This window comes from Tursiops truncatus, chromosome 3 (assembly GCF_011762595.2).
Source record: "Tursiops truncatus isolate mTurTru1 chromosome 3, mTurTru1.mat.Y, whole genome shotgun sequence".
NCBI classification, from domain to species: Eukaryota; Metazoa; Chordata; class Mammalia; order Artiodactyla; family Delphinidae; genus Tursiops; species Tursiops truncatus.
In genome coordinates, this window is record NC_047036.1 from 169756439 (window position 1) to 169780407 (window position 23969).

General features: G+C 54.8%; 1 protein-coding gene across 7 annotated transcripts; it reads right to left on the minus strand.

Moving 5' to 3' along the window:
- Positions 1–1011: 1011 nt before the first annotated feature.
- MOB3A (MOB kinase activator 3A) lies at positions 1012–23688 on the minus strand. 7 transcript variants are annotated; one of them, XM_033854821.2, is made up of 6 exons: positions 23508–23688; positions 22893–22952; positions 13340–13452; positions 12492–13015; positions 8082–8284; positions 1012–1121 (listed from the first exon to the last, which is right to left on the minus strand). In XM_033854821.2, the coding sequence occupies exons 4-6, from the start codon at positions 12910–12912 to the stop codon at positions 1080–1082; spliced, it is 666 nt and encodes a 221-aa protein (XP_033710712.1). In that variant the 5' UTR covers positions 12913–13015; positions 13340–13452; positions 22893–22952; positions 23508–23688; the 3' UTR covers positions 1012–1079. The 7 variants fall into 7 exon arrangements, with proteins under 7 accessions (XP_033710712.1, XP_033710711.1, XP_033710714.1 ...); XM_033854820.2 differs by lacking the exon at positions 13340–13452 and adding an exon at positions 18754–18869; XM_033854823.2 differs by lacking the exons at positions 13340–13452; positions 22893–22952 and adding an exon at positions 18754–18869.
- Positions 23689–23969: the final 281 nt, after the last annotated feature.

Here is a 23969-nt window from a genome sequence, read left to right on the forward strand (position 1 = left end):
TATCAATAAATTTATATATTGATATATCAGTATATTAATACATTTTCTTAGCTGGCAAGAGAAGTAACTTTAAATCATTTTGCCATGTTTTCCTTGAATTTCTTTTTTTTTCAATTGAACTATAGTTGATTTACACTGTTGTGTTCATTTCGGTTGTACTGCAAAGTGATTCAGTTACATATACATATATGTTCTTTTTGATTCTTTTCCCTTATAGGTTATTACAAAATATTGAGTATAGTTCCCTTTTTATTTTTTTCTTTTGGCTGTGCCGCATGACTTGTGGGATCTTAGTTCCCCGACCAGGGATTGAACCCCGAGCCCAGCAGTGAAAGCACCGAGTCCTAACCACTGGACCATCAGGGAATTCCCAAGTATAGTTCCCTGTACTATACAGTAGGTCCTAGTTGTTTATCTATTTTAAGTATAGTGGTGTGTATATGTTAATCCCAACCTCCTCATTTATCCCTCCCCTCCTTTCCCCTTTGGTAACCGTAACTTTGTTTTCTGTGTCTGTGGGTCTATTTCTCTTTTGTAAATAAGTTCATTTGTATAATTTTTTTAAAGTTTTCCTTGAATTTCTATTTCATTTAATATATTTCAGTACATATAGTTTTCTGACTAATATATTTTCCCTATAGAGCTATTAATCAGGAAACTTGATCAAAATAAGTATACTCTTTCTCGTACGCATTAATACTGCAATCCCTGCTCTCTCATGGTTCTCTTTGCTTGGATATAACTCGGCCTGATCTACCCTGAACCGTGCTGTGCCTTTTTTTTTTTTTTTTTTTTCTTTTTGCGGTACGCGGGCCTCTCACTGTTGTGGCCTCTCCCGTTGCGGGGCACAGGCTCCAGACGCACAGGCCCAGCGGCCATGGCTCACGGGCCCAGCTGCTCCACAGCATGTGGGATCTTCCCAGACCGGGGCACGAACCCGTGTCCCCTGCATCGGCAGGCGGACTCTCAACAAATGCGCCACCGGGGAAGCCCCGTGCTGTGCCTTTTATGTAACAGCTTTATTGGGATAGAAGTCACATGTCCTGAGATTCTCCCATGGTAAGTGCACAGCTCCTGGGTTAGCATATGCAGAGTTGTGCAACCATCACCACTGTATAGGTCTGTGTGAAAAGAAGAAAGTGTTAAGATTGTGGTACTCCTTTTTTAAAAAAAAATAAATTTACTTATTTATTATTTTTTGGCTGCGTTGGGTCTTCGTTGCTGCACGTGGGCTTTCTCTAGTTGCGGTGAGCAGGGGCCACTCTTCGTTGTGGTGTGCGGGCTTCTCATTGCGGTGGCTTCTCCTGTTGCAGAGCACAGGCTCTAGGTGCACAGGCTTCACTAGCTGTGGCACGCGGGCTCAGTAGTTCTGGCTCGCAGGCTCTAGAACACAGGCTCAGTAGTTGTCGCTCGCGGGCTTAGTTGCTCCGCCGCACGTGGGATCTAGTTCCCTGACCAGGAATCAAACCCGGGACCCCTGCATTGGGAGCACGGAGTCTCAACCACTGTGCCACCAGGGAAGTCCCTATTTGTTTATTTTTACTATTATTATTTTCTTTGGCCACATCACGCGGCTTGCAGGATCTTTGTTCCCTGACCAGAGATTGAACCCGTGCCCCCTGCAGTGGAAGTGCGGAGTCTTAATCACTGGACCGCCGGGGAAGTCCCAAGAAAATATATTTTAGAAAATAAGAAACTCATATTGCCAGATATTAAAATTACTCTAACTTCATAAGGTACAGTAAAACTGGAGGTGGGATAGGCAAATTCCTGGAAAAGCCATAAATGGACCCCTGTGTAAATAAGTAACATTTCTGAGGCGGGAGAGTCATATGGTGTTGGAACAGGGGATTCACTTATTATTTAAAAAATAAAAAATCTGGGCTTCCCTGGTGGTCTAATGGTTAGGAATCCGTGCTTCCATTGCAGGAGGCGCGGGTTCAATCCCTGGTTGGGGAACTAGGATCCTGCGTGCTGCCGGGTGTGGCCAATAAATAAATAAATAAATAAAAATGCATCGAACATTGGAGCACCTAAATATTAAATAAATAAATAAAATTTAAAAAAATAAAAATTTCTCTAGAGCCTTTCCTTTCACCACACATGGAAATTAAACTCTTTAGTTTACCCGTATTTAATATTAAAAAAAAAGAAACATGGAGAACGAGAAGAAAACAGAGGTGAATATTCACATAAAGGCCTTCCCCAGCTCAAGTTTATAAGCTCATCACCAGGGGTAGAAACCACCAGGGAAAAGGTTGACCAAAAATATGAAAGTTCAAGAATAAAGGAAAAGTGGATATATGTGTATGTATAACTGATTCACTTTGCTGTACTGCAGAAAATAGCACAACATTGTAAATCGACTATACTCCAATCAAAATTTAAAAAAAAGAAGAAGAAGGGAAAAGTATGTCAAAAGGATCATAAATAATGTTAAGGACAAACAAGAAACCAGGAGAAATTTGTGTAACATATATGACAAATTATATATAGGAAAGCTTTTATAAACAAGTAAAAAACATTAATAAGCCCATATGTAAAATGTTTTCAGAAACCAATAAAAGACCACTTCCCAATGGAAAAATGGACAAGGGATATGAATTGGCAATATCTCTGGTCAACAATGAATTACGACTAGGGAGTTTGGGATTGACATGTACACACTGCTATATTTAAAATGGATAACCTATCAGGACATAGTGTGTAGCACAGGGAACTCTGCTCAATATTATGTAACAACCTAAATGGGAAAAGAATTTGAAAAAGAATAGATACATGTATATAGATAACTGAATCACTTTGCTGTACACTTGAAACTAACACAACATTGTTAATCAACCATGCTCCAATATAAAATAAAAAAATTAAACAAACAAAATAATGAATTACTACAACGAGGATATTCCACCTCGAATCGATAAGTGACTCAAGGCCTAAGTCCCAGTGTTGGGAGGAGGATGCAGGAAATGGGAACCACCAGACACCTCGATGGGGATGTAAATTGGTTTCCCCTATCTGCAGGGTATTGCACAACACATACAAAAATACCCTACAACGTAATTCCCTCTGACACCAACAGCAATATTGGCTATGTCAATAGTTAAGGATGTTTAAGGACTTCCCTGGTGGTCCAGGGGTTAAGGCTCTGTGCTACCATTGCAAGGGGCATGGGTTCGATCCCTGGTCAGGGAACTAAGATACCGCATGCTGCTCGGGGTGGCCAAAAAATTGAAAAAAAAATTAAGGATGTTTATAAAGATTCAGCTAGAGGAATATTTATCATAGCTATAAAATAATGGCAACAACCCAGAGGGGCTTCATTTGGTTCTCAACAGAAGGACAAGTCTATCTGGGCTTTTTCAAATCCTCCATCTGTCCTCCATGACCCCACATGGCCTCTCCGTTTGGTGGTCCAGGTGAAGACCAGTTATCAAATTCCAGATTTCACCATCGAGTTTTATGAACTGGAAAGGATTCAAATCATCTCTACCTGACCTTCGTTCTGACTCAGGAACTGCTTCTAGAAGCAGTGCCAACAGACGTGGCAGAAATGGGTGGCCGTGGACCGACAAGGGCTTAGTGAGATGGAGGAGCTGAGACACTTTCCTTTTATTTTTTATTTTAATTTTAAAAATATATTTATTTATTTATTTGGCTGCGCTGGATCTTATTTGGGGCATGTGGGATCTAGTTCCCTGACCAGGGATCGAACCCGGGCCCCTTGCTTTGGGAGCGTGGAGTTTTAGCCACTGGACAACCAGGGAAGTCCCCATTTTCCTTTTAGTTGATCTTGAATTAGAAGTGAAACAGCCACCTGTGGCTAGTGGCTGCCATACTGGACAGCATGGGACGCTAGGACAATGCCTGCCCCAGTTTGGAAGTTTTCAGTAGCACGGGGCTCCTGATTTTCCAAGATGGCCCTACTAAGCAGTTCTCCTCTTCCTGGAAGAACATCCCTTCCGGGTACACCAGAGGTTGCCTTCTTTGTCACCTCCATTGGGATGATACGAATCCACAGCCACATCTAAGTGGCAGCCTCTCCCATGCTGACCGGGAAGGAACCGGGCCAGCCGGTCTTGTACAAGCAACACAGCTGGTTTCTTCTACCACTGCCCCGGCTGACCAGACTTCCAGACACCAGTTCCTGCCCCCCACTACCTCTCCTGGTTGGACAAGTTTTGGGGTGAACTGTCCTGTTAAGACGAGTGATTCTCAGGCCCGTGGAGGGAGGAGTTGCTCAGAAGCTGGCCTGGCTAATTCTCGCATTCCAGGCAGCCCAAGTCAGCGGGTCCCAGGCATTCTGTGTGCGAAAATTTTCCTTCTAAAGGGTGTGTGAGTTTCCCGTGGCAGCTCTAACAAGTCACCACAAACTCAGTGGCTTAAATAATATGAATTTATTCCCTTAAAGTACTGGAGGTAACACGTCCAAAACGGGTCTCACAGGGCTAAATCCAGGCGTGGGCAGGGCTGGTCCTTCCGGAGGCTCCAGGGCAGCATCGGTTCCCGCCTTTTCCAGCTTCCAGAGGCGCCACATCCCTGGCTCGCGGCCCCACCTGCATCCTCAGAGCCCGCAGTGCAGCATCTCCCGTCTCTCTCTGCCTCTGACCCTCCCGCCTCCCTCTTATAAGGACCCTGAGATGCCGCTGGGCCCCCAGGGAATCCAGGGTCACCCCCAACTCAGGGGCTTCAACTTAATCCCACCTGCAAAGTCCCCTCTGCCCCGTGAGGTGACACATCCACAGGTCCTGGGACCGGGATGTGGATGGCTTCGGGGTCTGTTGTTCCGAATCACAGCTCCCCAAACTTTAAAACGGTCCTGGAGACCTCTGTGGTGCATTTGCAAAATCAAGGGGTAAGGAAACAGCAGCTTCTTTAGAAGGTATTTACAAGTGATGGGGAGTCCCCGCAAGTCACTCTGTCTGTCCGATGGAGATGGCACGCCCTCTAGGGGTAGGAAGGTCTGGAGCACAGGCCCCAACCCGCCTGGCAAAAGACCATCCTGTCAGCCCCACGACCCCTGAGAGTAAGTAACCCGTTCCCATTCCTCACATATAAGAGATATTGGGGGTAAACTCATGTGTCAAGGTCACAGGATAGTTAGGACGGGGCTGAGACAGAAAACACCCCTCTGTTCCCACGTGGTTCAAAGTTTTCTGGAACCTTCTTTACACAGCAAAGAGGCAACAGTTAAAATCTCGTTTGCTGAGTGCTGAAAGCAGAAACGGGAGAGGGAGTGGGCGCCGTCTCAACCTGCTTTCCAGACTCTGGTCCTCATCAGCCCCGCCCTGTACCCTGTGAAATTCTAATCCCACTGATATTCTGTGCATCTGTTTAGCTACTTGGGACACTCTGCGGTGGGGTGGGCACAAACTGTTGTGACATCTAAAATTTCTTTGCCACTTGGGGATGTGTCCCAATGCCAGGCCCTCCCACCAGGAAGACAGAAATGACAACCAGCAGGTGCAGGTAAGGAGACACGTGATTTATTCTGATGGTCCTGTGGGAACACCCATGGGCACGGGAGGGTGGGCAGGGGAGCCCTCCCCTCCAGCCCCGCCACCTTTCCAACCTGGCTGGTGACCTGAGTGGCACAGTGGTTACGGCGTTTGGTCGTGGTTCTGCATTTAAGAGGAGCTACACGCGACCGGGCGGTTTCCTGCAGTCTTTCCAGGACTCCGGGAGCGGGACCCCAGCAACTTCTGGAAGGACCGAGGCCCAGGTCGTGTTAATTGCACTTGTTGGGTGTTGGTGTCGGGTGGTGGCCCTGTCTCCGAGCGAGCATCCCAGAAACCCAGAGGTACTCAGAGCTGGTGTGGTCCAGGTGGGCAGGACCGCCACGGCGAAAGGCCACGGAGGATGCTGTGTGCGGATGGGGCGCGAGCGGGCGGGGCCCCCAAGCTTCTGCGGGGAGACGGTGCTGGGATTTGGTCCCGGAGCCACGGAGGGCCACGCTGACAAAGGGTTTCGATATGAAGCTGGCAGGCGTGTGAAGCAAGGCTAAGTCTGGCTAAACATTCGGCAAAACTCAAAGGTCCCAAACCAGGGAGAGGCGTGCCCTGGCAGAATCGTACTGCTATTCACGACGGAAAGGGGACATTTTTCTAGAGGGGAGGGGGATCACTCCTTGTAGGTAAAAAACTTTTTTATTCCGGTAACATCTCATAGTGGTCGTAAATGCAACTAGACGAATTCAATCTTTTATGCGACATGAAGGGGCCCCAGGACACCTGGGATGTGGGCGTGGGCTCGGGAAGCTGGCACAGGAGCCTAAGGGTCCCGGAGGAACAGCGGGACGGAAGTGGCTTGGGGGGAGGACGCCGGGAGGACGCAAGCCGAGCGCTCGTACCACTCGGAACCAGGCCTGGGCCACAGCGGGGGGCACTGCGGGGTCTCAGCCTCGCTCATGGGGGCCTGACCACCCACGGCCGAGCAGGCGGGCTGGTGCAGGAGACATACCCGAGTGGGGCCAGCCTCCGGGCAGGTGCAAGCGGTCTGCAAATGAAGTGGGTTTTCCCGGTTGCTCACAACACGTGGAATCACAGAGTTCAAGTTCTATCTTATCTCCCCCATGCTGGCCAAGGAGACTGGGGCTCAGGGAGGCTCAGACCCATGGGTGCTGCCACCTTGGGATCGGAGAGAGGACGCAGCCCAGACAGCACAGAATTTGCTGGGCTAGAAAATACCGGTCCCTGTTCTGGAGACATGGCCCTCAAGTAGGACTGTTCCCCAGGCGCGGACTCGGTGACTACGGGGCCAAGGGGCTCTCAGTGGCACATCCGTGCGGTCATTTCTTTCTGTTAAGAACAAGCAGAACATCAGCAAATCACACAGGAAATCAGGGGACGCAGTCTCATGGGAGCCCTCAGGCCTCACTTAAAGCAAATCTTACGAAATACAGAGCAGACGGCAGCGCGCCTCAGGCTGGGGCGCAGACTCTTTCTGTGAAGGGTCCCACAGTCCCTGTGTCCAGAAAGAGCTAACTCTAAGCATCAGTGTGGGACAAATGACCATGCGATTAGGGCGCTGAGTTAACCAAACAAAAGTGAGCTGATCACAAAACTGCACACACACTTTCAGTATTTGGTGAGATTCACATAAAAGGAACTGTGGGAAAGAGGCATTCACCTCCACAAGGGTGCACAACCCCACCTGTAGTTCCAGAACGTTCCACTACCCCAGAGGAAAACCCCAACCCCACTAGGCATGCGCACTGTAACTTTAACTCCGGAAAAATGTTTACTGATAGGCAGAGCCTGCAAGGGAATATACAAAAATGAGAAAGTTCTGTGAAGTTGTTTTCAGAGAGTTTTAAAAGTTGTAAAAGAATAGAGGCTGGGGCTTCCCTGGTGGCGCAGTGGTTAAGAACCCACCTGACAATGCAGGGGACACGGGTTTGAGCCCTGGGCTGGGAAGATCCCACGTGCCGCGGAGTAACTAAGCCCGTGCGCCACAACTACTGAGCCCACATGTTGTAACTACTGAAGCCCGCGCGCCCAGAGCCCATGCTCCGCAACAAGAGAAGCCACCACAATGAGAAGCCTGTGCACCGCAATGAAGAGTAGCCCCCGCTCGCTGCAACTAGAGAAAGCCCACACGCGGCAACGAAGACCCAACACAGCCAAAAATAAACAAATAAATAAAATAAATTTTTTAAAAAAAGAAATAAATAAAGTGGGTTAGTGGTTGCAGGGGCTGGGGAGGAGGATGGGGGTGACTGCTGATGGGGGCGGGGCTTCCTTTGGGGTGATGGAAGGAAGGTTTTGGAACTGGATAGAGGTGATGGTTGCCCAACCCTGTGAATGTGCTGAACACCACTGAATTGTTGGCTTCACGATAGCTAATTTTACGTTATGCAAATTTTACCTCAATTAAAACCAAAAAAATCCTTGTTCTCCGCCGGCAGGGGACGGGGGTGGGTGGAGGAGGTGTAGGTGGGGACAGTCACCAGAGGCCCATCTGTTTCTCCCACAGGGAAGCGGGAGCAGCTGCAGGCAGTGACCCGCCCGCCCGCACCCCGATGGGCATGCAGCCCCAGGACAGGGGGCACTCGCCTCCCCACGATGCCCCGACCCGCTCACCAGCGGCTCCAGCTCCTTGGTGTCGATGAGGCCAAACTCCGTGACGAAGTAGTAGAAGTGCTTATAGCAGGTGTTGACGTGAGCCTCCGAGCCCAGCTGCGCGATGCGGTCGAAGTGGTGGATGTAGACGTGCACGAACACGCGGAAGAGCCGCGACAGGATCTTCTTCACCACCTGCAGGAAGTTCTTGGGGAACGGCGTGCCTGCAGAGGCGGCAGGGGCAGCTCAGCTAGGATGCGCCCCCAGCTGCAGGCGCGAACCCCTCTCTGCGGGACCCCGGGCCTGGGAAGCCCACTTCTTGGCTCCCTAACAGTGCCTGGGGGCGGGGTGGGGTGGGGCGGGGTGCCGGCAGATAGAGTGCCAGGACTGCAGCCCCCGCGGCCCAGCACCTGCTGGACGTGTCCCGCCCCGCCCCACCCCGGTCTGGCCAGATGTGGACATGCCATCCCACTTCCGGTGGCTCACAGGTTTCTGTGTGTGTCTGTCTCCAGTTACGTTTATTTTTTGGAATAGAACTGGAGAACCCATAAAAACCTATGTTTTGGCCTTTGACATTTTTCACTTAATACACTTCTCTCTCTCCAGTGTATGTTTCATGACATCACTTAAATTTGAATGTACATATCCTAACTTAATTGCATGCATACACTATATTGCATTTTCTTGTCCAATTACTGAATTTAATACGTTTTATTTCTATTTTTTAAGTGTATTTATTATTTATTTATTTTGGCCACTCTGGGTCTTTGCTGTGGCACGCTGGCTGTAGAGCGCCTGGGCTCAGTAGTCGCAGCGCGTGGGCTTAGCTGCGGCACGTGGGATCTTAGTTCCCTGGCCAGGGATCGAACCCGGGCCCCCTGCACTGGGAGTGTGGTGTCTCAGCCACTCTGCCACCAGGAGGCCCCTCTGTTTTCTAAATTGCGGTGACACACACGTACTGTGGGACTGGCGGACTCAGCCCTCCTCCGGTGTTAGTCTGTGCCCCCCACGTGCTCGCCCGCTCCCACCTCGTGTCCTCTTCGTCCCACAGGGCAGATGCCACGCACTCGCTCCACCTGACCGGCACTACCAGGGGGCTCCCCAGGACCAGGGTGGACCGGCCCCATTTCTTCAAGAGAGGGGCTCCAGAGCTGGCAGCCCAGGGGGAGGAGCACAAAGGTGCCACGAAGCGCGAGGAAAGCCATGGCGCACAAGGCACACGCTTCCGGAAGCTGGAGCGGTCAGCTGTTGGACGGTGCTGTGCTTCACAGCCCTGTGGTCGGCGAGCAAAGGCCCCAAAGACGTACAGGCAAGTGCCGGAGATCCGTGCGCAGGGCGGCGTCACGGGATGGCGTCTGCAGTGAGATGGGGAACAGCCTGGCCCAAGTGGGAGGTGGAAGACGAGCCCACGCGGCGGCTCACACCAGGGAAAGGTCCCAGGACTGTGGAGGCACGAGGCAAACGGGAAAGACGCTCCCACGAACGTGCGCCTTTCCAGCTCCCGTCCTGCTCCCTCCTGTGTGTCCTGGTGGGTGTGACAGCTGATGGGACTGGTATTCCATCGGCCGGAAGCGCCTGTGAACGTCTGTTACAGGTGGACAGGGCCCAGCGGCTCCAGGGATCTACCTCTGCGGAAGGTTCGTTCAGCATCAATGAGGCCTCTGGGTTTTCTCCCTCCATCCAACCGGAGAAAAAAGGCTAAAACAAAAGGCATGCTCCACTCTCGAGAGACGACCACGTTCACGGGGCATCTCAGGAGCACACGCCGTCTTGAAGGCCTGTGAAAGCCACTTGGTGGGACAGTGGTCTCCAGGGCATGGGGATCCCCATAAGGGAAGTCCCCCTAACAGTGTCAGGAAGTCAGAGGGAGCGCAGAGCCCATGGCAGGCAGAGGAAGGTGAGCACAGGGTGTGGCTGGCACCAGCCACACGGGGTCCTGGGCCCAACGAGGCTAAGGCCCTGCCCTTCCCCCTCTCCTGGGAGAGGGATGCCAGGAGTCACCGAGGTCACCCTGGGCCATCCTGGGTGGAGGGGGAGCGGCAGCCCCGTAGGAGAAAGGCCTAGAAACAGAAGATGCTGGGACTGCATTGCCCACACCTGCCACGATGCCCTCACACGGGGGTCACAAATCCGGCCCACCTCCCACTCCTGTAAATAAAGTTTTATTGGAACGCAGGCCCACTCCTTATGCACCCTTGTCTGTTTATACACCGTCCATGACAGCTTTCAGACTACACAGCAGATCCGCGTAGCTGAGACAGACCATCTAGAGGCAAAAACCGGAAAGATTTACTGTCTGACCCTTTACGGGAAAAGTCTGTGAAAGAACGTTTCTTTTATGGGAAAGAACCTGGGTCTAAGCTCAAGAGTGTGGGCAGGTGGCTTTGGGGCCTAAGTGGATGCTCAGGTGTGACTGGAACCAGCACGGAAGGTAGGATGAACTTTGGACCCGCCCTTTCTTTGCCTGCCCACAAATTTCACCCTGAGGAGCGAGGCAGGCTCTGCGCAGCACCACAGACCAGCAAAAAGAAGCATTCCAGTCTGTGTGCCTGGCTGGGGGTCGAACCTAGGTGAGGGGCGAAGCTGGCCCCAGGGTCCGTGGACAGGGCTGGAAGGTGTGGCCTGGGCCAGGTGGCCCGAGGAAGGCGCCAGCAGCCACAGAACCCACTGTGGCCGTGCGGCAGAGGTCTCTGACCCCTGCTGGGCAGCTGAGTGATGTCTGACAAGGTCATTTCTCTCACCCTTCTCGTGCTTTCCTCTTTGGTAGGATTACTAGAATTTGCTTCCGTGGGCGAGGCACTGACTAGAGGCCCTCAGGGTCTGAGTTCTAGGATGTGGACCGCTCAGGATCTGAGGAGGCTTCAGGGGGTCCTAGCAAGGCAGGGACTCAGGATGACACAGAGCATGTGTAGACGTGGACCCGGCAACCTGATGGGGGGCTGCCCAGGAATCTCTATTCTGGGCAAGTGATGATTCCGGGATGGCCTTTTCCCAGATGAGTCCCTGAAAACCCCACCAGGGTCAGCCTGGTTCAGTGTACCGACGGCGGGCGAGAAACTTAACGAGGCACAGAGCACGCCAGCGGCCAAGAGCAGGGCCCGAGGCCTGCGCACTGGCCAGTGGTTTGCCAGGAAGCCGTGTCGCACTGGTGAATGTGAGAACGACATCTACCATCGCCCGGGGCTGACAGGACAAGTCGCCCAGGGCTGCTCAGTGGCTCAGAACAACTCATACGGGTTCTCCCACAGCTCCTGAGGCCAGAGTCCACATGGTGCCCTGGGCCGAGGTGCAGGTGTGGGCGGGGATGGGTCCTCCGGGGGCTCCAGGGAGAACCCGTTCCTGCCTTATCTGGGCTCACAATCCCTTCCTCCTCCTGTTGCTTCACTGCCTTCTGCTCTCCTGGGTGTCTAGTCTCCCTCCATCTCCCTCTTGTTAGGACCCTTGTGATGACATTTAGGGCTCACCCAGATAATCCAGAATAATCTCTCCATCTCAAGATCCTTAACTTGAAGCAAAATGTAGCCCCTCCACACACGGGAGCATCACTCAGACGTGCAAAGGCGGGAAGCCCCAACACTCGCTACCACGTGGACGGACCCTGAGAACACGATGCTCAGTGAGAGAAGCCAGACACAGAACACAAAGTGGGGTGATCCCACTGATGGGAAACGTCCAAAACAGGCAAATCCAGAGACAGAGTGGATTCCTGGTTGTCAGGGGCTGGGGAGGGGGTGGGGAGTGACTGCTGACGGGGACGGGCTTCTTTTAGAGTGATGGGTTTATTTATTTTTTTTTATTACTGTTATTTTAAAAATTTTTGGCCACACTATGCAACATGTGGGAGCTTACTTCCCCGACCAGGGATCGAACCCGCACCCCCTGCATTACAAGGTGGAGTCTTAACCACTGGACCACCAGGGAAGTCCCAGGGTGATGGGTTTAGATAGAGCTGATAGCTTCACGAAGCTGTAACTCTCCTAAAATGACACCAAACTGTGCACTTTAAGTGGGTGGGTTTTACAGGGTGTGGATTCCATCCTGATAAAACTGTTATGAAAAGAACATGAGGACTTCCCTGGTGGCGCAGCGGTTAAGAATCTGCCTGCCAATGCACGGGACACGGGTTCGAAACCTGGTCCAGGAAGATCCCACATGCTGCGGAGCAGCTAAGCCCGTGCGCCACAACTACTGAGCCTGCACTCTAGAGCCCGCAAGCCACAACTACTAAGCCCACATGCCTAGAGCCCGTGCTCCAGAAGAGAAGCCACCGCAATGAGAAACCCGCGCACCACAACGAAGAGTAGCCCCAGCTCGCCACAACTAGAGGGAGCCTGCGCGCAGCAACGAAGACCCAATGCAACCAAAAATAAATAAAGAAAAATAAAATTAAAAAAAAAAAAAAAAAAAGAACATGAAAGTGCAGAGACTCACCGACGTTGGTGGGGAAGACGTCCTCATTGTTGATCTGCACCTCGATCCAGTCCATGAGCAGGTCCATGTACCGGGGGGCCGACAGTGCCGTGGGCCGCCGGAACCTGTGCTCGTCCTGCCAGCGGTACTCATACTTGGGGCCGCCTGACATGACGGGGCAGGAGCGCTCGGTGCAGCCGTCACTGATGGTGCCGTAGATGAGGTTGACGCGGTTGAAGAAGTCGACCACGTGCACGGCCACCCAGTCGTTGAGCTCCTCGCCGGCGGGCAGCTGCACGGCCAGCTTCAGGTCTAGCCCCGCATTCAGCGATGCCTGCGCCTTCTTGTGCAGCTCGAAACGCTGGGTGCCCGGCTCGAACTTGCGCTTGGGCCGGAAGGTCTTGTCCTTGTTGAAGACCTGCTTCAGGAAGGGGTTGGACATCTCCGCTGCGCGCTCAGGACGCCCCCCGCGAGGCCTCCACGGGGAGGGCCGGGCGGGACGCTCACGATGCGAAGGTCACCGGGCCCCCGGGTCTCCCCCAGACCTGGAACACACAAAGAGGAAGCACTGTCACCCTTCTCAGAACCCTGTTCTGTAAGCACCGGCGGGCAGACTGGGGACACTCCCGGGACTTCTGGTTTTGAGTTTCACCAAAAGGGCGCACAGCACTGCCCCAGGCACATCCCCCTGCCTCAGAGCAGAAGACACTGAGTCGGGCCCTGCATCATCCTCTCCACGCCTGGACGCTTTCAGTAAAGCGGAGAGAGCTGCTAGCTCCCACACGCTGGCTGAGGGCGGCCCCCACAGGCGAGGTGGTCTCTTCATCTCCACGAAGAGACATCCACAGCCCTGGGACTGGCGAATGGACCTTATCTGGAAGAAGAGACTTTGCAGTCTTCGCAGATGTGACTGGGTTAAGGATCTTGGGATGCCCTCTTCCCGGATTATCCCCGTGGGCCCTAAGTCCAATGATGAGCGTCCCTATAAGAGAAGACAGACACCCAAGGAAAGACCATTTGATAACGGATGCAGAGATGGGGTGATGTGTCTACAGGCTAGGGGACACCAAGGACTGCCAGCACCATTAGAGTCGGGAGAGAGGCCTGGGACATATGCCCCCTCAGAGCCCCAGGGCGAACCGGCCCTGCCCACACAGATCTGGGGCTCCTGGCCTCCGGGACTGGGAGGGGGTACAATCCTGCTGCCTCTCTGATCTTCCCTGTGTCTCGTGTCCCAATCTCGTCACTGGATTAGGGGCCGCCGTGACCCATCGTGACCTCATCTCTCCATTGTGACATCTGCATAGACTCCATTTCCAAGGGGTGGATATGAATTTGGGGGGACACTATCCACCCCAGTGCACTAAGTAAGATGCCTCTATGAGCTGTCTGGACTCGTGACTGACGCCGCCCGTTTTGGGGGATGAGGCCCCGATATAGGGGCTGCAGCTGCCATGGCCCTGCCGTGATGCCCGGTCCCCCTCCGGCTCCTCCCGAGTCTTTGCTCTGCACCGTCTCCTCTGTTACAAACCCCACCTCGGAGGGCAGGAAAGGATGAAATCGAGCACAAGGAGCTCAGGTCGGGCTCACGCTCGGGACTGGTCACGGCGCCATCCCCGTCCCCATTGCTGCTACGATGACAGCGCTGGCCCGCCGCCCCTGGCTCTCCATCTCCGGCCCAGGAGATGCGCTTTCCCTGGAGTGTGGACCTGGCCGGCACGGGGGTGTCCTGGGCGCTCACCCAGGAGCAGCCACAGAAGGGGAAGTCGGCCTAGAGGGGAAGCGGAAGCAGAGCCTCTGCACCGCCCAGGCCGGGCTGCACCGCACGCACCCGTGCACCCCCGTATGACGAATGACCACTTATCTGGAACGTTTTAATAAATCCCTCGGCAGTTGGTTTCTGGGCCCTGGGACCAGCAGCCTTGTCAGGTGGCCCGCCCTCCAGACTAGCACACTGTGTGGCAAACTGCCAGAAACTGAGGGGCTTTCAACAGCCCTCCTTCATTATCAGAAAGTTCTGGACGTCCCACATCTGAGCCGGGCCTCATGTGTCCTTGAGTAGGGACCTGTCACCCCCCAGGCCCAGGGCGGCCCTGCAGAGAGGACGTCAACGCCACCAGGACGGCCTCAGTGACAGAGAAGCCGTTCCAGGTGGGCAGGCCCGAGGCCGGCAGGTCTGGTCACCCCGACCTTGGAGGACCTGTGTCCGCGGGTCCAGGCGGAGCAACCGGGACGGGGAGGATCTCAGCAGAAGTAAGAGCTGAGGCACGACCCACCACGTCCTGTAGGCCAGCGTCTCCTGCAGGCTCAGCCCTTCCACAGCTCGGAGGTCTGGAAACCCCCGCAGGCCCAGGGCTCCTGGCCTGGCCTTCAGCAGCTGCCTCGAGAATGTGAGCCTCTGGGTTAATTCCAGAGGCTGGAGAGATGATGTCTAGGGCTCAAACCAGCCTTCTAGCCAGGGCGGTCCTGCCCCCAGGGCAGCAGAGCCAGGAGGATGGAGACTTTAAGTTATGAGAATTTACAAAGAAAAACATTGCTCTGGCCTAAAGGGAGATGGTGCTCGAGCTGAGCCTGGAGAGCAGATCCTTCTGGAGCCCAGGCGTGGGGAGGGTGGGGCCCGATGGAAGGGGGCGGAGGAGACCCCAGCGTCTCTCCCCTCAGGGCGGGAGTGACCCTGACCCTACCTCCTCCTGTGTCCTCAGTGTGTCCACAGGGCCTGCTCACAGAGGGCTCAAAAAGAATCCAATGTGAAAGCATGGAGGAGGCCTCCCTGCCCTGGTTAGGGGAGAGGGCGTGGTCAACAGGATAAGGGCCCCAGAGACACCCCCGTCCTGGTCCTGGGCCCCGAGGACATGTCACCTCAAACGGCAGAGGGAACTTTGCAGACAGAATTAAGTTGAGGCCCCTGAGACAGGGATGACCCTGGATTCCCTGGGGGGTCCAGTGTCATCACAGGGTCCTTATAAGAGGGAGGCAGGGGGTGGGGGGGGCATGTCAGAGGCAGAGAGACACGGGAGATGCTGCGCTGCTGGCTGTGAGGATGCAGGAGGGGCCGCAAGCCAGGGGTGCGGCGCCTCTAGAAGCTGGAAAAGGCGGGAACCGATGCTGCCCTGGAGCTTCCCTGGAGCCTCCGGAAGGACCAGCCCTGCCCACACCTGGATTTAGCCCCGTGAGGCCCGAGTCAGACTCCTGACCTCCAGAACCGTGAGATAATAAACCTGTGTGGTTTTGGGCTACAAAGTCTGTGGTGACTTATTACAGCAGTCTTAGGAAACTCAGACAGAGGCTACGCAGATAATCCTAATGAGCGCTGGGCAAAATAACTTGTAGTTGATGTAACTGGATCTGGTTACATGTGGGCCTGGGATCTTCTGTTCTCCCCGCTGGCAGGCAAAGCCCGCTCACGCTTCTGGGCCCCGCTGGACACTACGGGTGTGGGAAGGTCAACTCAAGGCAGCATGAACTGTGCAAAACACAGGAGCTGAGCATCCGGGGATGGAGCCAGATGGATGGGAGGAGCTCCAGTGAAGAGCGGAGGGACCCACCTCCCCCCATGAGGACGGCCGTAATCAAAAAGGACAATCAATAGGGCTGTTGAGGACGTGGACCAGTCGGAACCCTCCTGCACTGCTGGTGGGAACGTAAAATGGGGCCACCGCTGTTGAAAACAGCCTGGCAGTTACCAAAACACGGTTAAACCTCACCCAGCGATTCTCTCCTAGGTGCCCAGCCAAGAGAAGTGACAACACATGTCCACACAAAAACCTGTGCATGTGCCCAGCAGCATGATTCACAACAGCCAAAAGGCAGAGACACCCAAATGCCCAGCAACGGGTGCACTGATCCACACACGGGAACATCACTTAGCCCTGAAAAGGGGTGAAGCTCTGACACTCGCTACCACGTGGATGGACCCTGAGGACACGATGCTCAGTGAGAGAAGCCAGACACAGAAGGACCCACTGTGTGTGATTCCATTGACGGGAAACATCCAGAACGGGCCAATCCCCAGACACAGAGAGTGGGTTCCTGGTTGTCAGGGGCTGGGGAGGGGATGGGGAGTGACTGCTGTTGACGATGGGGCTTCTTCTGAGGTGATGGAATGTTCTGGAACTAGACAGATGGTGGCTGCAAACGTTGTGAATGTACTGAAAACGCTGGAATGTACACGGGAAACAGGCGGAAAGTCCGGCATGTGAATGACAGTCAGTGAAGCTGCCATTTTGAAAGCAGGGCGCGGGGGACAAGCAGAGCAAGTGCGGGCTGAGCCGCTACCCCAGGCACCATAAAGAACTGAAGCAGTTTCCCTCTCAGCTCAAATCGAGGTCAGCACTACCTGTAAAATCTGTTTACCGTGAAAGGTAACAACACAAGCACGGAAAACTGCATGGGATAAAAGGTGCAGTCACTGATGCGCCACAGAGTGAACACTCGCTGTGTAAGGGCCCCCCTGGCAACGCAGCTGGAGGCCACCTGTGCTCTGGAGCAAGAAGGCCCCGTGCCTCGTCCACAGACCAGAAGTGCCTTCGCTTCCTTCCCCAAAGCCATCATCACTTCCTGCCACCTTGGTTAACACCCAGTGAGGCATTCACAGTAACCCTCAGAACAAAACAGAACCCCCACTTTACATGGGAAGACTGAGGCCCAGACCTAGCACTGCTGACATTAGGGCCGTCCCAGGTGCTGTGGGGGGTGGAGCAGCATCCCTGCCCCCATCCCCTCGATGCCAGGAGCTCCCCCCAGTCCCGAAGACCACAGATGTCCCCAGACATGGCCCAGTGTCCCCTGGGGGCAGGACCACCCTAGGTGAGAACCACCGGGTTAGAAGATGGTGACTCAGTACCACTAGTTAATGATTAGTAAATCAGTGCTAAGCCACGCAGCTGGCAGCAGGAGGAGTCGACTCCACACCCTGAACCGTGGCTCCTTCTGCCTGCCACCGCCTCCGCAGCCCCACCCCTCTGCTATTCGAGCTTCTGTCCGTCTCATCCCAAACCCAAGGCCAAGTGCCCTCTGGGCCGGGGCTGCTCCCGCACCAGGTGCCTCCACAATGCCTGCAGGCCGGCTGGGTACTTCCGGCTCCGACTCTCCCTGGTTTTGGGGGTGCAGGCAGGGATGCTGCAGGAAGGTGGTGCCTCCGAGAAGGGAATGCAGCTGAGTACAGGGTGCAGCCACAAACGCCCCACCTGCCCGCTTCTCTCCCGACATGGAGGACCTCAGACCCCGCACGAGGCACTGATTAAAAGAGGCCACCTGCCCCGACCCTCTGTTGCAGAGACTGGCCGTGTCCCCTGCGCCGGGCAGCCAGGACCCCTCTACGCGAGGGCATGGGCGCTGGATGTGTCGCGTAGGGACCCTGCGGCCCCACCTGTGACTGCAAACTTCCCAGGGCACCGTGAACCTGCCCAGGTGATTAATCTGCAAACCAGCCACTCTCAGGCCACTCGGCTGCAGGTCAAGGGACGGTGACCCTGTGTGGACCCACTAGCGACTCAAGCCGTCCTGCCCCGTTCCCACCACCTGCCAGCGGCACAGACTGATTTCAGCCTCCAAACACCCTTCAGCCCAGGCTGAGCACAGCCCCACTTTGGTCACGAGGAGATGAGGCGGGGTGCTCCCCGCTGTCCAGCCGGCGGGTGGCGGGGCTGGGAGAGCTGGGCCAGACCAGCCACCGAGCCCTGGCAGCAGCTTCCGTGCACCCACCCGCCCAGGTTCCTTATCCACCCTGCAGCCAGCCTTCTAACCCTCACAGAAACCACAGCGTCAAGAAGAACGCAGCCCGCTAGTGTCCCGCTGCTGCCTTCTATTGATCCTGGGGCCTCTCTGCAGACAGGTTTGGGAGTCTAACTCCCCATGATGTTACCTGGCGACGCGTGACATGTCAGACAGGTGTGGCTGTGGGGTGGAGAGGAGGGTCTCAGGGAGGGGGCTGGGGCAACCCTGCGGCTCTATCCACAGCCCATCATGCCGTGGGCTGACCCATGCCAGGACAGTTCTGGAAGACAGGGCGGGGCAGCGGAAGGGGATTGTAAGGTTCCTGCCTGCCCTTCTGTCTCCTCAGAAAGTGGGAGGGTTTTTTTTCTAACTGGAAGCAACGATTTTCTGAACAACTCCCTGGATGGGCAAAGGTCCCATCAAAAGCAAAGAGCTTTCTATCAGAAACACATGCTCCCGCGGCTGCGGGGTGGCCGGCCACCGGAAAGTGCCTTTTCCTTGAGAAGTGCTGCCACAGGCCAGGGCGCCCGGGAGTTGCTGCCCACCACCGCCCCGCCGTTCCAGGTACCATCTCTGGGGCTGCTTTGTCTTGGTCCTTCTCAGAACACCTCCAAGGACAGCGGGGCCGGGGGGAGCCAGGACAGGCTTCTCGGAATTCAGCGCTAAGGGCTCCCCTGGTTCTTCCTGCAGATGAGATGCGTGTGGCACTCAAACTCTGTGACAAAAGTAAAGGTGACAAAGCTCCCCTCCCCGGCACACACGCACCCCCGTTTTCTTCTAAGAACAAAATGAAACAGTTCTTGTAAGCAACTGCCGCACCTTGGCCCGGCAGCCACTTCCTTCCGGTGCTTCCACATCCTGGCCGGCCACCGCCGCCATGGGGACAGGCCCCAAGCTCAGAAGTCCCGCATGTTTTCGGTTGACATGTAAGCCCTGGCCCCTGGCCTGGAAGGCTAAGTGTCTGGCTGGAAGATGCTCACGGCCCAGGATCTGTCCTGTTAAAGATGGCTGCGCTCCAGAGCTGTCTTCCATCAACTAAATGTTTATATTTAAATACTGCGACTGCAGCCTGGGTGGGGAGGCTGCCCGCCATCCTGCAGGACACACATGAAAGCCAGGTGTTTTAGGCATGTTCTGTATATTCCAGCCCTCCTGATAATCTTTTTTTTTTTTTTTTACACAAAAGCCAATTGAGGGCTTCCCTGGTGGCGCAGTGGTTGAGAGTCCGCCTGCCGATGCAGGGGACACGGGTTCGTGCCCCGGTCCGGGAAGATCCCACATGCCGTGGAGTGGCTGGGCCCGTGAGCCACAGCCGCTGAGCCTGCGCGTCCGGAGCCTGTGCTCCGCAGTGGGAGAGGCCACAACGGTGAGAGGCCCGCGTACCGCAAAAAAAAAAAAAAAAAAAAAAAAATGCCAATTGAGATATAATTCACACAGCTATAAACTCCACCCTTTAAAAGTATACAATTCAACGGCTTTTAGAAACATCATGAAGTATGCAACCATCACCACTATCTAATTCCAGAACATTCTCATCACCCCACAACGAAACCCCGTGCCCATCAGCAGTCGCTTCCTATCCCCCTTTATGGGCTAAATCACATTCCCCGGCCCCAGAAGACATACTGAAGTCTTAACCCCCCAAACCTGTGAAGGGACCCTGTTTGGAAGTGGGGTCATTGCATACATAATTAACTTAAGATGAGGTCACACTGGAGGACGGTGGGCCCTAGGCCAATGACTGTTGTCCTTATAAAAAGAGGGAGATCTGGACACAGACACCGGCAGACAGCCATGTGATGGAAGCAGAGATCGGGTGATGCGTCTACAAGCCCTACAAGCCAAGGAATGACCAGGATGGCCGGCCGCACCAGAAGCCGGGAGAGAGGCACGAAGGTCCCTCCCTGGGGCCTCTGAGAGCCCTGAGCCCACAGCAGATAAGAGCTGGTCTGGGATCTAAACCCGGCTGTCCCCACGTCCACGGCCTTCACTCCACCCAGACGGAGAGGGGCTGCCGGGTGCACACAGCCCAGCGCCACGATTCTCCTCCGAACCTCCTTCCTCAGTCTCAGTTCCCCATGGGGGCAAACGCGATTTTCTGTTCAACAGAACGGTGTCACGGGGGGGTGGGGGTGGGGACAGAAAGGAGAAACGCGGGGGGAGGTCGTGGGTGGTGTGTCTGTGTAGGAGCCACACCTCTTCCTTCTGAGGACCCGGTCTGAGGCTGCAAGAGCCGTCACCGCGTGTTTAACTGACCTGAGTCCTGAGTGTCAGAAAGGGTAACGGACAAGAAACCGCGGCCCGATCTCCCGTCCACCGCGAGCTCCCCTTCGCTGGCTGCCCAAACTTCCTCTCAACATCAGGGTCCTCGGGATCTGGACTTGCCTGTGTGCTGACCCAGTCTGTGGGGAGGGTGTCCACCAAGGACCGCACTCTCTCCAGGCGCCAGCAAGAGCTCCTGCCACGCTCCGCTGCAGCCGTGGGTCTCGAATGAGGCGACCCGGCCCCCAGGGGCCACGGGGGACATCTGTGGTTGTCACGACTGGGGATGCTCCTGGCACCGAGTGGATGGAGGTCAGGGAGGCTGCTCCACACCCCACGGCGCCCGGCACGGCCCCCCCAGAGAGTGACCCGGCCCCGGATGTCTTATTTGGGAGCTGCAGGAATGACCATCTCCTTCCCAGAACTCAGTTTCTGAAGTCGGATTCGCCTCTTTTGCTGCAGCAATCTGAACCTCGCAATTCCAGGAAGTCAAGAGCGGGGCTCACCAGCTGGGGCATGTCCAAAAGTTCCCAGAGTAAAAACCCGAGTTCCAAGCCGGCTGCCTGGGGAATTTCTGTTCAACCTCCATTTCGAGAAGCCCTGGAGATGTGAGAGCAGCTCCCGGAATGATGGTTAATGGCTGACTTTTCCATGAACTCTGGCTGGCTTGGGAGTGTCATCACACATGAAACAGACTAGCTTAACCTTCTTAGGAATACGGATCATCTAGAGTCCTGGAACTGAAAACAGCACTTCCAAGAACCCCCTCAGGGACTAAAATAACCACTTATGCTTTTGCTGAGAGACAGAGGTGATCTTAGAACTCAGCTTGTCACAGCTATTTGGGGCACCTGGTGTGCGAACGCCACGGTCCAGATTTTCAAGATGATAGAGTTACTCTTCTCCTTTAGGGAGGTCCAAATAAAAAGCAAATTATCAAGCCCCGAAGAGAAACGAGGAACTGTAAACACCCACCACCAAGTGAACAAAGCCCGTCTGAGAAGACGACACTGCGATTCCAACTCTGTGACGCTGTGGAAAGGGCAGAGCAGAAAAGGACCAGTGGTTGTGGAAGGCAGTGGGGGTGGGGGCTAAGGGACAAATGAATGGGGGGCACACGGGGTTTTTAGGGAAGCAAAACTACTCCATGTGATAAGATGATGGGTACATGTCAGTACACATTGTCCAAACCCAGAGAGCATACAACACCAAGAGTGAACTCAGGGGGCTTCCCTGGTGGTGCAGTGGTTAAGAATCCACCTGCCAATGAGGGGCACACAGGTTCGAGCCCTGGTCCGGGAAGATCCCACATGCCGCGGAGCAACTAAGCCTGTGTGCCACAACTACCAAGCCTGCACTCTAGAGCTTGTGAGCCACAACTACTGAGCCCATGCACCACAACTACCGAAGCCTGCGCGCCTAGAGCCCGTGCTCCACAACGAGAAGCCACCGCAATGAGAAGCCCGCGCACCACAACAAAGAGTAGCCCCCGCTCGCCACAACTAGACAAAGCCCGTGTGTGGCAACGAAGACCCAACACAGACAAAAATTAAAAAAAAAAAAAAAGAATAAATGCCATGGAACACATTGAAATATAATGTACACCACGTATGTAATTTTTAACCTCTGGTAGCCACACTGAAAAATAAAAAATGAAAAAAGTGACTTAAACATTGATAATATATACTATTTAACCCAAGAGCATCAAAACATCACTTCAACACCTAACAAACATAGAAAATATTAAGGAAATAATTTGCACACACTCCCCGCCCCACCCCCGCCTTAACACACAGAGTCTCCGGAAACTGGTACATATCTTACACGAATGGCGCATCCCACTTTGGACCAGCCTCGTTTCAGGTGCTCACTAGCCTGGCTGCTGCACTGGACAGCCCAGCTCCGGGGCGGTTTAAAAGGGGAAAACTCACCTGTCAGAGGACAGGAGCAATGGGATGGGTGCTGTCTGAGGTGGGCACTGGATTCGGACCCCAGGGAGGGGAGAGGCTCTGGATCAGAGAAGGTTGAGGTTTGAGGTGAACAAACAAAGGGCGCCTCCGGAAGCGAGGGGAAAAACAGGGCGCCCCAGGGTGCAGGCAGGGGCGGGGCAGCCAGGACTTCCACTTGCTCCACTCCATCATCAGTACAACAGACACTGACAGGCTACCATGAATTTGGGGTGGGGGGAGGTGGGTGGACAGGTGCTCAGGGCTTTGGAAGGCTGCAGCGTCCTGTCCTGACACTGGCCAGGGCCAGGATTCTTGGCATCACTCCACGCTGAGTCTGTAAAATGGGCTAATAAAAGCCCCTGAACTTTATGTTGCGGGGAGGGAAGAACAAAGAAGCCGCCGGCGGGGGCCACGTGTAACAGAAGCAAGTCCAAAATCACGAAAGTGCGGACAGGCAGTGGGGGTGAAATATGAAAAGTGCTCGCGCATCACATACCAAAATTTATCCAAGTGTGTGCTGTGAATGTGTGCAGTTCACTGCATGTCAGTTGAGCCTCTATAAAAGGTAAAAAAAAAAAAAAAAAAAATGCAAGGAGCAGAAGGCACATATGAATAAAGACTGGAAGACTTTTACCCCAAAATAAGCAGTGAGTGGCTCTCTGGGGGGGAGCATCACTCGCAATTTATTTTCTGCTTTGTGACTCTCCGTCACAAAGAGAATCACCCCGATCACACAACCCCTTCCCTCCTCAGTGACATTTTGTAAAATACATGGGCCTTTAAAGCAAACGCAAGTCCTACAGCCAGTGCACAGACGGAGCGGGGGAGTCAGCCAGTGGGCAGTGCTGACACGCAAACACCTCCCACTGCTCAGGGGTTCTGGGGACCAAGAAGCCTGCTTTCAGAGGGCGGGGTCCCAGTGTGCTGGGAGCCGTAAAATCCTGTGGACTTTCCATCCACACCAGGAGGTGGGGTCCTGGTTACTGACACGGCCAGGGGGTGACCCCAAAGTGACACATGTAACCCCTAATTCCACCAAGGGCCGCCACCGTTCACCCCTCTGAGGGGCTCGGTCTCCCTAACGCCCGCGGTCGCCTCTCTGAGTACCCACCTGCCGCCTGCCGCCAGAAGAGTCGGGCCAAGCTCGCCGCTGAACCGCGTCCCCGGGCCGTTAGCCAGCGTAGCCTCGCCGCCAGGCCGGAGAAGCTCCGCGCACGACCACCCCGCCCCCCGGCCGGATATACTTCCGCTCCGGGCCGAGGCCTCCCAGGCTTCCGGGGAGGCCTGCGGGCGGAGCTTGCTCGTAGAGCGGGGCGGGGCCTTGAATAGAGGCCAGACTGGAAGGAGGAGCTTGCGCCGGCCTACGGCGCATGCGTGGAGCGAGGTCGCGGGCGGGGCCAACAGAGAGGTGGAGCCTCCCCGGGAGCGGCGGCTCATGGGCGGGGCCTGGAATAGGATCCGGCGCCCTCAGTTGTCCGTTGCGGGGGCGGGGCCTACGCCGGGGGCGGGGTTGGGGGGCGCGGCCCGGGCCCGAGAGGGCGTCGTTGGTTGGTGCCCGGATAGGGGCGTGGCA